The 13,233-nt window shown below is 39.5% G+C and overlaps 4 protein-coding genes across 9 annotated transcripts; 2 read left to right on the forward strand and 2 right to left on the reverse strand.

The window, feature by feature from the left end:
* Positions 1–369: 369 nt before the first annotated feature.
* On the reverse strand, positions 370–3,023 carry LOC122623342 (pre-rRNA 2'-O-ribose RNA methyltransferase FTSJ3). The gene is made up of 2 exons (XM_043802435.1): positions 1,076–3,023; positions 370–1,017 (listed from the first exon to the last, which is right to left on the reverse strand). The coding sequence occupies exons 1-2, from the start codon at positions 2,937–2,939 to the stop codon at positions 425–427; spliced, it is 2,457 nt and encodes an 818-aa protein (XP_043658370.1). The 5' UTR covers positions 2,940–3,023; the 3' UTR covers positions 370–424.
* A 1,904-nt stretch (positions 3,024–4,927) lies between these two features.
* Positions 4,928–7,598, reverse strand: LOC122623221 (homeobox protein extradenticle). The gene is made up of 5 exons (XM_043802238.1): positions 7,407–7,598; positions 6,303–6,604; positions 5,752–6,070; positions 5,430–5,688; positions 4,928–5,356 (listed from the first exon to the last, which is right to left on the reverse strand). Exons 2-5 carry the CDS (start codon positions 6,565–6,567, stop codon positions 5,072–5,074), a joined length of 1,128 nt encoding a protein of 375 aa, XP_043658173.1. The 5' UTR covers positions 6,568–6,604; positions 7,407–7,598; the 3' UTR covers positions 4,928–5,071.
* Positions 7,599–8,114: 516 nt separating this feature from the next.
* On the forward strand, positions 8,115–11,239 carry LOC122624260. Of its 6 annotated transcripts, none has more exons than XM_043803750.1 (5): positions 8,115–8,264; positions 8,722–9,020; positions 10,181–10,277; positions 10,738–10,823; positions 11,098–11,239. In XM_043803750.1, the coding sequence occupies exons 2-4, from the start codon at positions 8,999–9,001 to the stop codon at positions 10,784–10,786; spliced, it is 168 nt and encodes a 55-aa protein (XP_043659685.1). In that variant the 5' UTR covers positions 8,115–8,264; positions 8,722–8,998; the 3' UTR covers positions 10,787–10,823; positions 11,098–11,239. The 6 variants fall into 6 exon arrangements, with proteins under 6 accessions (XP_043659685.1, XP_043659686.1, XP_043659684.1 ...); XM_043803751.1 differs by having other exon boundaries at positions 10,738–10,776; positions 11,098–11,233; XM_043803749.1 differs by having other exon boundaries at positions 11,047–11,187.
* Positions 10,838–13,160, forward strand: LOC122624259 (eukaryotic translation initiation factor 5). Its single transcript, XM_043803744.1, has 3 exons — positions 10,838–11,584; positions 11,648–12,121; positions 12,182–13,160. Exons 1-3 carry the CDS (start codon positions 11,372–11,374, stop codon positions 12,872–12,874), a joined length of 1,380 nt encoding a protein of 459 aa, XP_043659679.1. The 5' UTR covers positions 10,838–11,371; the 3' UTR covers positions 12,875–13,160.
* The last annotated feature ends 73 nt before the right edge of the window (positions 13,161–13,233 follow it).

The raw sequence follows: 13,233 nt of genomic DNA on the forward strand, positions 1-13,233 counted from the left end.
GTCCGCATGCACGACATTTATCCAAAACTCAACTCATTTTTTTTTACATAACGCATAAAATCGAAATAAAATTAATGAATTCAAAAAGAGTGCAAAAGACTTCCTCTGAAAACATATACTGTGTTTTTAAATGGCCCCATTTCGGTTTCTTGCTGCTGAGAAATGTTTTTTAAGTACCTGGAGGTGATGGCTGCTATTCTTTGTGTTCGAAGGCGTTGCAATGGGCGTGGAAAAGTCAAATTCAGATGATGTAAATATAAATACATATATTTTTGAAAGGAAACAACAGTTTTCTGTTTACATTTGCAGTTTCGCTACTGATTTCTTATCTTAAATGTGCATATTCATATTAAAAGAAAAAAAACAACCTGATTTTTACACGTATATTTAGTATCTATAAAATATTTATTTTTTAGATTTAAATTTATTTACGCCCCTTCCCCTTGCGACCTTTTCCACCCTTTTCGCGCCTCTTCTTAGCATCCATCGACCGCTTGTCCTTCTTCTCGCGAGGATCCACGACCTTATAGCGACCCTTTACACCTGCAGGACGACGGGCGCGACGAGCTGCTGTCTGCTTCTTGGCCACCACATATGTGATCTCCTTCTTCTTCTCCTGAGCCTTTTTGTACACCTTCTTAAGCTGCTTGGACTTCTCGTGATTGGTGGCATCGGTGTTCTCCATAATCTTTTCGGCCATCTTCTTAGCCTTGGCCAAGCGCTTGTTGGCACGACGGTGCTTGCGTGCCTTGGCCTCCATGACCTTCTTGATTGGGCGCACGTTCACCTCCTGCAACTTGCGCTGGTACTCGGCGGTTAGTTCCTTCGGAACTGGCGTTGGCTTGGTCATATGCTCGTCCTCATCCAGTTTAAACCAAACGGGAACGTTCTCATCGTTGAAAGCGTAGCGGTTCCAGGCTGCGTCGATCAGGTCACGGCGTGTTTTCTTGTTTCGTGTCAGCAGTGCGCCCAGAGCCATTTCGTTTTCGGATAGGCGAACCTTCTTTGCGTTTGCACCTGATAAAAGCAAATGAGAAGTTAAGTTTAGGAATGTTAAACGTTTTATTTAACTCACCAGCAGCTGACTGCTCGCCTTCACCTTCGCCATCCTCGTTAGCGTCATCTTCGGAATCGGATGACTCTGAGCTGCTGTCTTTGGCTGCGGCTTCATGGCGTGCACGACGTTTGGCCTTCTTTCCCTGGATGGCTTCATCATTTGCGTCCGGCTTGAGGGTGCTCTCACCCAGAACGGCGACACCCTTGGCCTTGTATTCCTTGGCCAGATTGTTCAGATCGTAGGTTTCTTCGTCGTCATCGGACTGTATATTTTGTAGTACATCTTTCTCGTACCAAAGCTGTACGCGTTGCTCTCGCTTAGTGTTTTTATCGCGGAAATCACTGGATTTAATCAGCGGATTCTCGGATCGCTTTTTCCTCTTGTTTTTACCCTTCGGATTGTCCTCATCATCATCACTTAGGCCAAGGCCCTGCTTATCATTGATTTGATCCTCGTCTTCGGATGCCTCGCTTTGTTCCTCTTCATTTTCGTCGTCATAGTTTAGATCATCATTGATGTTACCCTCATCCTTGTCGAAGTATTTGTATTTCGGCAGCTTTGCTTGCTCCGGCTGCGTTTCATCGACGGCAAAGTCAGGTTGAACATCTAGCAAATCGTCGAGCTCAGCAGAGGTGTTGATATTCTTGAGTTCGAAGATTTCATGCTCCATTTCCTCGACTGGACCATCGTCTCCCTTGATCACCATGTTAAGGTTCATCTTCTCGTGCAGTTTTGCCTTAGTCTTGAGCGTCTTCTTACGCTTGCGCTTTAAATCCTTCTTCTCCTCTTCGACAATTGTGTCAATTTGCGTTTGCAGCTCGGCATCTTCCATATCCTCGATTTCCGCTTGTGTCAATGGCTTCTTGGGCTTCTCCTCTTCGCCATCGCCAACCACCAGTGGGGTTTCCTTTGTAACGAACAGCTCCCTAACATCTTTCCACCATTGCACAAGTCCCTTGATATCCTTGCGTCCCAGTAACTTCAGATCCTTGCAGCACTCTAGGATCTCTGGCGTGGTCTTCTTATGCTTGGCAATGCGCTCGTCATCGATGCGAATGGAACCGATGCCCTGCAGGGCAGCCAGTGCATTTTCAGCCTTCAGAAACTCTGTGGCAGCCAGATCGTTGCGCAGGGCAATATCCTGTGCCGTGTAGCCCTCGGCCTTGATGCGTTTCTGCTTTTCGGGATGCAGCAGGCTGCTCTTCTTCTTGGCATCGAGATCCAGTTCCTCGAACACGTACTTCGAGTCCAGCAAACGGGGATCAATGTGATCGGGTGCCAGGTAGCCCTGACAGACGACGAATATCTCGGCGGATTCCTTACGCGAGGCACTCGGCTTGGTGGCGTGCACCTTCTTGAACAGCTGCTTGAGCACCCAGAGCAGGGCATTGTAATCCTTGGAGCGGAAAACCTTGGTCACAAACCAACCGCCGTTGCGCAGAAACAGTGTGCTCAACTTGAGGGCATTGAGGGTGAGGCAGATCTGCTGATAGGCATCGTACAGCCAGTTCCTGCCCACATTGGGAGCACCGTCGTGGAGCACAACATCGGCCTTCCACGATTGCAGTTCCTTGGTCAGCGATTGGCGGCACTTCTCGGTGGTGATGTCCTCAACGAGGCCAATGCAACCGGCAATGGGACGGATGGGGAAGAGATCCACGCCGATCACAATGCTGGACACCGGCATATTCTGCTTGGCCACCTGCATCCAGCCACCGGGAGCGGCGCACAAATCCAAACATACTTGCGACTGCTGGAGGAAACCGAATTTGCGATTCAGCTGGATCAATTTGAAGGCGGCACGCGATCGCAGGCCCGTCTCCTTGGCCAACTGGTAGAACTTATCCTTACGGGTCTTTCCAACTTTCGTTTTCTTGCCCATTGCTGCTGGCTTTGCGTACAATTACGATAAAATAAAAACGAATTCAAATCAAATGTCGAATTCGTGCACGTGTTGCCAACAGTGTGGCCGTATTAACCATTCAAAATATTCCGCGCTGGCAGTCATGCGCGTCAAGATAGCAGCACAGTGGAACGTGTTCAATGATTGTGGAATGCATTTGGGAAGCGGTTGAATGTTTAAAAAGTGGACTTTAAAATTTATAAATATAAATTGGATAATCAAAGTGATTAAAAAATGACCATCCATTCTAAGGAATAATTGTAAATTGTGGTAAGGTGCAAAAAGCCGTACTGAACCATATTAAAAAATTCGCTTAAAATAAAAATATATTTGTGGCTGTTTTAAAATTAATAAAAACGTAAGGTTTTAGTTTTCATCGGCTTGCCACACACACATAGTAGAATATTTATCTGTGAGTCAGATGGCTTTCAACCAAGCGAACAAGTGTATCTACAGATGCTCCATCTCTTTCTATTACGTGCACAGTTCATCTGCGAAGGATAACGCCCATTTTTGTGTCCTTTGAACAGGACTTTCTAGGCAAAAGAAAGAAAGAAATATCCCCTAAAACCATTAATTAATACTTCGTTTTGATTTATTAAGTTATTCGTGTAAAGTTGTGTATTTATATATTTTTCTATTGTTATCCAAAATTTTTAATGCAGTACCTTACTTACTGAAATACATTGAATGGTTTCATTTGACCGTAATGTGAGCGAAAGTCTGGCGAAGACATATATTATTTATCAGTTAAAATTATAATCGTTTTTGTATACATTTAAATAATCTGTTTTCATATCCGTTTTGATTTGGGCAAATTGGGAAAAGAAGTATAGATTTCTTTCCAAGCGAAAGACGAATTTCTTCTTGGTTTTTATAATGCAATTAAGTTGAAAAAGTAGTTTTGATAGCTGAAAAGTTTCCATTTAATGTTTAATACTTTTTTGATTTAGAAAGAAAAAACAATTATTTTGCGACTTTTAAAATACTAGAAAATGTTATAAACTGTTAAATAATACAATTCGTCTTTCGATAGAAATGGACAGAAATTTAATTTATCCAAGACTTTTCCGTTTTTACATTCAAAATATTTGTAATTAGTTGACGTGTGCGGATAACAACAACATGTATTATTTATTTATCTGATATACATCGTATACATGGTTTAGTTTCGTATTTTCGTATTGTTCAAGTTTTAAAAGTTTCGTACAGTTTTAAATTTAGTAAACACTATTTTGCTGTCGTATACGTACTGTAGCCAAAAAAGAACCGTCATAGTATGATTTACATGCAATATTTGTATATACCCGCAAATGTAGGTAAATGTATTAAAATATATTTATACACAGCTGCGGTCAAAATAATAGCCCTGAAACTTGTGCCTTCTCACCTTCACTCGTTGTGAAAATATTCGTATACTACCAGTTTAATCGAGTTTCCTTGCATATGTTTTCGATGGTTATAATATATAAGCTAATGGGGTTATGCAGAAAAAGTCACTGCATTGGCAATTATCCCTTTTTACGAATGCTGATAAAATTATAATCGCTTAAACGAATTATTACGTATTTATGTATTTTACAGTTGACATGCCACAAACATGCTTTCCATTTTAAATTGATTGTTGAAAAAGCGAGCAAAGTATATTCGTTTTCTGGCCGGGCAAATAATCTTAATTAGGCAATATTCAATTTACGACTTCTAAATATCTCCTGCATATATTGTTAAATAGCCAATCAGAAAACCATATAATCTTCATGCTCAATTTTTTTTTTATAGCAGGCAATGTTTTCCGCCAACCAAAATGTAGCAAGCACAAACTAGCTATTACGTATTTATATTCTACTCATGTATGTATATCTATCGGAACTATATCTAAATTTATGGGAATTTTAAACATATCTGACACGAAAACAAGGACAGCAGAATTAAAAAACCCTTAAGGATTGTTGGTCTTAGCGAAGAAGCAAATATAAACCGCGTTTTTTTTTCGTTCAATAGAGAACCGCACATAATTAGGATGAAACAGCATGTTAGATTTTCAGCGCAGTTATTTTGACCACAACTGCATGAGGGATTCTCCGTTTGGGAGTGGTTCACAGCCCTGATCCTCAGGGGCTTAGATCCTGATGGAGATTTGGGTCGTAGCCCATGCTGTTGTCGTACGGTTGCTGCTGGTCGTAGCCGCCGGATCCCATTGGATAGCCCATGGAATCCTGTGGCGGAGCGGGTGACATCATGGGTGTGGTTGTCCCGCTAGGAGGACCGGCCATGGAATACGGCGAAGCACCAGCAGCCTTCTTGGCCGCATACAAATTGGCCTCCTCCTGTGCCTTACCAATGTTCTTCTTATAGCGAATACGCTTGTTGCCAAACCAATTGGATACTTGCGAGACCTGCATGATTGTGCGTTCATTTACAATGCTGTACTGCAATCAAACTGCATGGTTGATTAATGTGTGCACTTACCGTGATGCCACACTTTCGTGCCAACTCCTCTTTGGCCTCTTCGGATGGATATGGGTTGCTCAAGTGACTGTAGAAGTACTCGTTGAGGATCTCGGATGCCTGCTTGCTGAAGTTGCGACGCTTGCGGCGTGCGTCCAGGAAACGCGAACGAAGGATCATCACAGCCTCGCAGGTCGACTGCTTCAGCTGCATTTGTATGGAACTAAACTTTTTGTGGATGATCTGCACCATTCGCTCGATTTCCTTTGGTGTAATGGGTCTGAAATGAGGATTGTATTATCCAAGTGTTCCACAGAATCAGCATTTATCTATATCCGCATACCTCGTGCGACTCTGTTCGCGTAGAAGATTCATGACATGCGTAGTAAACTCATTGCATGCCTGCTCGTACTTCTCCAATTCCTGGTGATATATTTGACGGATCTGTGCCAGCTTGGCACGGTAGTCGGAATGCTCAATGGCATTGTCAGCACCATCGATGGACAGGGAACCACCCTGGCTGGCCGCAGCCGCGGAGGCAGCCGCTGCTCCGCCACCACCCTTCTCAGGTCCTGCCACGCCCTCGGCAATCAGCATGTTGTCCAAGCGCATCAGTTGTGGATCTGGGGGCTCCTCCTCCTGGGTGTTGCGAATCGAGAGGACTGTAATAATTCAAGTAGAACGGATACATGATTAAAACAATTACAATTTTCATATATCAAATGGTTAAACCATTTGGTTTATAGAACTGCACATGGAAATAAGGCTAGCATGTGAAACGTTTTGTTTGATTAAGCATAAGAAGTGATTTGTATAAGGACCAGGTAAAACATTACAGAATAGAATGGTGGTTTTGAGATTAAAATTGAGGTTGTTAAAGGGTTTTTAGCTTACCGGTCTTCTCCTTGATCTCGCAAAGTACAGAGAAAAGAGCCGGCTTCATTCGGTGACAGTTGAGTGTATGTTTTCTGGCCTGGGCCTCGTCAAGTGATTGTTCCGAGATGCTCATTATCTGTTGCAATATCTCGCCGATGTCCTTCTGCTTGCGCACCTCGTTCTCGCTGCCGGCATTCTGGCCATCGTCCTGGCCAGACAAGCCGTATCCTTGCGGAGCCATCATGCCACCGGTGTGGGCCAACATGCGATTGGGATCCTCCATGACGCCGCAACTGAAAGCAAGCTACAAATCCAAGTTGCTGCAATAATACAAAACAAACAATATTAATAGCATACATGAAAAACAAGGAATAAACTATTATTTCCTATGTTTTATTATTTAATATGAATTTCCTTTAAAACCTAAAAAATGTGGTAAAACCTTGAGGTAACGTGTGTTTTACTTCAATATTATGCGCACAAACTGACAACCTTTTACCGAAACAACATCACTTCTATTTAAGAGATACAAAAAAAAACCCCATTAAACCACAAGCCCCACCACAAAATAATCCCCAGACATTTGAGGCAACGTGAAAAGACATTTTGGTATCCTATTGGAAATGCAATAATCTCCACCTGTCGCAATCTCATGAAGCGGGATATCTTTTGGGGGTGAAAAAGTATCTCAAATGCGTAGCACGAAGCCGCCCAGTTAACTCAGCTATTTATACACTTCTATTTATTCTATTCTTTCTATTTATTTATTTATTGTTGGGTGGCACAGTTAAGTTACATTTTATATATGTACATAAATATGTAGAGATAAATGACGCCGAGTGCATCACATACATACACTTGTACGTATGTTTGGTGCCAGCAGAATGGTAGAAAAAAAAAGTAACCTGCCTAGTTTATATTTACATACACACACGGTTATGGTTCAACATTTATTTTAATACAGTTCGAATAGATCTTGTAGGTTTTGCATTTACATTCCTGGGATTTTATTACGTCAGAAAAGATTTTAAACTGTTTATAACAAGGTGTATGTACATATCCACACATCGCTATATATGCATGTAAGTATTGAGAAGCGTCCACTTGAAATTCCATACTCACGGTTTTTTATTTATCGTGATTGCCTCTTATATTTATTTGCCGTGCAAGTTGTATTTTCTGTTATTTTCACTACAGTTTAGCGACACATTACTTGCAGTTGTAAATAACCGCAAGTATACAAAAATATTATCTTTTTTGGAATACAATGAAAGGAAAGTACGTTCTGTATACGCAGAAAAATAAATCGATATGAAAAAGTTTTCCAGTATTATAAGAATATCGATAAATATTAATACAATATATATTTGCTAGTGAAAACGTGGACAATCGATATTTTAACCGTATTATTTTTTAGTGCTTACGCACTGTCGTAGGGGTTTGGAAATTATTTCAAACAAACAGATAAATACATAAATTTAAAATGAGTTAGATATTCTCTAAACAGAAATTGAGAAAATAATTTAATTTAGTTCTCTTAACTGTACAATAAGTTCATATATAAAAGGAAGTGCAACTTCCTTAAAATATAATATTTCAATAGGCTGACCGAACTTTGTCTTATTATGTAACTAATATGTTTGTTTATTTTTTAGTAATCCAAATCTGTATAAGTGGTCTGTGGCTTACTATTTGGAAGTCTCTTATTATATATTTTCGCTTTAATAAATACCATTTAAATCTGGAATAAATTTAAACGTAAGTGTGAAAAAGCTATTCTCCGTTCTCATCATGTTCTGCCAATCGATAGTCATTGATTTGCATCCCTACTAAAATCATTATGGTCATATTGTGCAGTGACGTAGAGTCGTATGTTCGTGAACTTTGGAGAAAATCTATTCCTAAACGGTTTATTTGGCAAAATTATTAATTTACTTTCATTGTAATCAGAAACGCATTATAGAACACTAGAGAGAAAAGGTATAGAAAAGTGAATGTGACCAAAACGAACACAACCTCAAAAGTTCAAATGGCGTGGCTTTCATCCATATGTAAATGCATACGTGCATGAAAATGTACATATATATATATATCTATACTGAATAATTGAGTTTTTCAAAACTTCTAGTAACGTGGGCTCCAGTGTATATCTGCTAAAAGCTACTTGACTTCGTGTTTACACATAAATCACGTTTCAACATTGTTTTTTTGCCCATTATACAAACGTACTGAATACATAAGTAATAGAAAAAGATATATCCGTATATATATATGTATATATATATATGTACTTGAATGTTAAATTAACCTTTTTTCCTTCGAAATTATGCGAAAATTTGAGCAAAATTAAAGTAATGTAAGAAATACTGAGTCTAAGGAGTGGTATACATATGTTCGTTCATGCGCATTCCTAATTTTATTTTCTTTCCCTTTGCAGAATAGTTGAGAGACCAAAATTAAAATTTTTTGCGATACTTAAGCGCCTTAAAAGCGTTACTAATATTTTTCAATATTAGCACGGAATCACAGCTAATCAAAATAAGAAACTTATCAATTTCCCGTGGCAGTGCGATTTGTTTGTTTTTGATTTATCCATATATATTTTCCAAGTCAATTTGCGATTGACTTCACAAAGAATACCCGAGAGTACGATATCTTTGTCTAATTTGCGAACTGGCATTGCGCACCCCAAAGGAGGGGAAACAAAATCTTATATGACTTTTGAAAGATACGGTGGTAAGTAATAGTTAATCATCAACAACCCATTGAATCAATTTGTATCTAAGACACATATTTATCGCGACCACTGTATAATATCTTACTACTAACCAAGATCTGGATCCATCCAAGGTTACTTTAACATTAAAAATAAGCTTGAATGAGTGAACACATTACTTTTTCCTATAAGTTATAACAAGTGCAAGCCACTATCTAGGATACCATGGTTTCTAACAGGGAATTCCAGAAACTTCTCTTATCCAGGCATTGCAACCACATTCGAGTATATTATTTCTGAGGATTATTGTCATACTTATCTCCTCAATGCTTTTCTTCATTATGTCATATGTGCTGTTCAGATTTCTCCTTATTCAAGGGCTAACCACTTGCATAAATAAATCCATAGTTTAAATCAGATTTCCACGTATAATATATCATTTGAATTATTACTAAAGCCACCTGTTCTATAGAAAACGGATAAAAATAAAGAATATTTGCGATTTATTGTATATCTCGGTTACCCATTCACTTGTACAGAGCGTTGACAAGTCTTGTTCATCGATTTTCTTTGTATTCCAACGAATATTTTCATATTACTCAGGAACAAAACGTGTAGAGCTTACATACATCATATTAAATCTGGTAAAAGCTAAAACAAAAGGGCAATCCTTTGAGGAGCATAAAAGAATTACAGATAATCACCTAATGATTGATTGTTCGGAACAAGAATTGGAAATTGGAATCACAATCGTACCGAAATATTTGTCAGATTCGTCAATTTAGTCGGGCAAAACATCAGAAAATATTCGAGAGATCCTACCGAAATTCTCAGTGTAATTTTCCGGTTTCAAAAGTTAATATCAAGATAAAATAATAAAATTGTATCATAACTCGCTCGCCCTCTGAAACCATTTGTTCAAAGTTTTGTTCTTCAAATTGAGCTTGCACTCGAACCCAATTGGTTTCTAGTTTTATTTGGCATTCGGCGATACTAAATAGTGCAAATCAGTGTTATGTTTTTAACTGAGTCCATGTACAATTGCATTGACGGTTTCAACAACGTAAAGTATACACTAAGGTCCCGTACACATTTCAATTAGAATGCAGTTTTAAGGCTTCAATATTCACTTCGTTCATTAAAATGGAATTACATTTCGTTTCATATTTGTATTTTTCAGAAACACCAGCAAAAAAAACCGCACTTCTCATTGAGAAAAAACGGAGTAAAGGGTTCGAGCTGTGCATGAATTCAAAAGGGCGAACCATAAGTCACCGGTAAGCAAAAATCACTGTTGACCACATTGCTGATTCAAGTCGTACAACTTTTATTGCAATCCACACACTCAGCGTTTCTAAGATAAAAAAAATCTGGTATTCAAATCAAATTCGCTACTGTTTAATACGAATGTAGATGTGTGTAGTTTTGAGGGCTTATTTCACCTTGGCTTACATATGTAGTTCCAAATGCATACTTTAATACCCGATAAGAATTGATTATATTTTCGAGCAAAGGGAAAGTAGTGCCAAATTGCAATTGCCTTCAGCAATAAATTAGGATTCTCCTCGCTGCAGGAAAGACACTTTGAGGGGTATTTGCGAAAAAGACGGAAATGTTGGCATAATTAAGTAATAAATATAACTTTATTTCGTGTATTATCGTGTGGTTGTATCTAGGGTGGTAATCCTTGCATATTCGACTCGATTAACGAAATCTTTTACACATTTGCCTTCGCAGGACTTCGAGTAACAGACATCGGAAGTTACAGCCATTCAGGTACACATGAGCCTGCTGTTTTGCCATTTTTTTAAAGACTTAAACTGGTAAATTTACAATATAAATAAATAAATATATATATATATATAAATATACAATTATATATATATATATATATATAGATATATATGTATATATTTAATTATTCATATGAATACGGAAACAATAGAATAGCTGAATACTTACCACGGCGAAAATAAACAAAAACTTCAGCAAAATAACAGCAAAGCAATAATCTTGCAAAACAACTATAAGAATATTACTCTCAAGCAATTCTAGCAGATTCTACAAATATATTGAGTACACCGTTGTTTGATTAAGGCACAATTAATTCAACGTTCCGGAAGGATACCAGTTCATGCTTATTCTGGGTACATTTGATAAGTGAGCAGCAGCGGCAAAAACACAATAAAAGAACATTTAATGAACGGAAACGAAAGTTGCATAAATCACAAACTAGCTGAAAACCTGAAGCCAATTACTTCCCATCCACCAACAACCAATAGATACCACTGGCCACCTCTAATAGCAACATTACCCGAACAACAATAAGTCCCATTAGCAGCATTATCCGTGGAATCCAAAAGCTATCAAGATGGCCACCGTAAACGTAAACCGCAGTGTGACGGACATCTTCTACCGCTACAAGATGCCACGTCTGCAGGCGAAGGTCGAGGGCAAGGGAAACGGCATCAAGACCGTGCTGGTTAACATGGCGGAAGTGGCTAGGGCCATCGGACGCCCGGCCACCTATCCAACCAAGTATTTTGGTTGCGAGCTGGGCGCACAGACACTGTTTGATCACAAGGTATGTGCATTGATATCCTTTACCCATGAGCTATGCTTTAATTAATCATTCAATTTCATTTAGAATGAGCGCTTTGTTGTGAATGGATCGCATGATGTGAACAAGTTGCAAGATTTGTTGGATGGTTTTATTCGCAAGTTTGTGTTATGCCCCGAATGCGACAATCCGGAGACCAATCTAACTGTGTCCGCCAAAAACCAGACCATTTCGCAGTCCTGCAAGGCATGCGGCTTCCACGGTCTGCTCAAAGTTAACCACAAAGTAAACACATTTATTGTGAAGAACCCTCCTTCGCTTAATCCGGCCGCCCAAGGATCTTCGCTAACCGAGGGCAAACGCTCGAGGAAGCAGAAACAGAAGAACGATGCCGATGGCTCCATGACCAATAACTCATTGGCTAACAACTCTGGCGGTGAATCGGATGGCGGCAATGGCACAAACCAGGCTAGCCAAACTGAGGCCGAGATTAGCGCTGCTATTCCGGAGAAAACAGCCAAGGATGACGATGATGAGGGATGGAGTGTCGATGTTTCAAAGGTACGTTGTTTTATCCGTATATAAATAAGATATACATATATATATATATATATCCCGCAGGAGGCTATTCGTGCTCGTTTGCAAGATCTGACAGACGGTGCTAAGGGTATGACTATCTCGGATGACTATGATAAAACTGAGAAGGAGCGCATTGATATTTTCTACGAGTTGGTTAAGGACAAGCGGGACAAGAAGCAATTGGAGGATGTGCAAACTCACAAGGAGCTGGTGATCGAAGCAGAACGTTTGGATATTATTAACAAGGCTCCATTGGTTCTCGCCGAGCTGCTTTTCACTGAAAACATTATCAAGGACGTGCAGAAGAATCGCCCTTTGCTACTTCGCTTCACTCTCAATAATCCAAAAGCACAGCGTTATCTAATTGGTGGAGTTGAGCAAACTGTCGAGCTGCATAAGGGTACACTGATGAGCAAGGTAGCTGGAATCTTTAAATTATTTTATGATTTGGACATACTCGATGAGGCTGTCATACTGGAGTGGGCACAGAAGGTCAGCAAAAGACATGTCTCCAAAAATATTGCTGCCGAGATTCACGAGAAAGCTATGCCGTTCGTTCTCTGGCTGAAGAATGCCGAAGAAGAGTCCTCCGAAAGTGAGGAGGAGGAGGACGAGGAATCTGATGAGGATAACTACGTTTCCAGTGCCGGCCAACGCGGCGGTCAACGTGTCGTTCCACGCGCCGTTGCAGGTGACGAGGATGACGAGGACGACGTGAACATCGACGATATCTAAAAGAAAAACAAGAGAACAGCTACTTTCCTCCAATCAGTAATATTTTGGAAAGGGAAGGATCAAGCAACAAGCGCAATCTACAATTCAAACTGAAATATAAATTAGCGAGTTAAATCAACATGTGGTTTTTTGATCTTTAGTTCTTAAGAGTGCTAATCGTATTTTGATTTATCGCTTTACTACCATTCAATTGTTAGCATTACATTTCCCACGCCGCTGTAACAATAGAAAATAACTAAATTACACCAACACATATATTACAAAATAAAGCAAAAAAAATTAAAAACGTATTTTTTTAACTGGCCACGGAATTTACACACATGCATTCATAGTTCAGTTTAATCTATTACTCTTAAACA

This window comes from Drosophila teissieri, chromosome X, assembly GCF_016746235.2.
Source record: "Drosophila teissieri strain GT53w chromosome X, Prin_Dtei_1.1, whole genome shotgun sequence".
Lineage (NCBI taxonomy): Eukaryota > Metazoa > Arthropoda > Insecta > Diptera > Drosophilidae > Drosophila > Drosophila teissieri.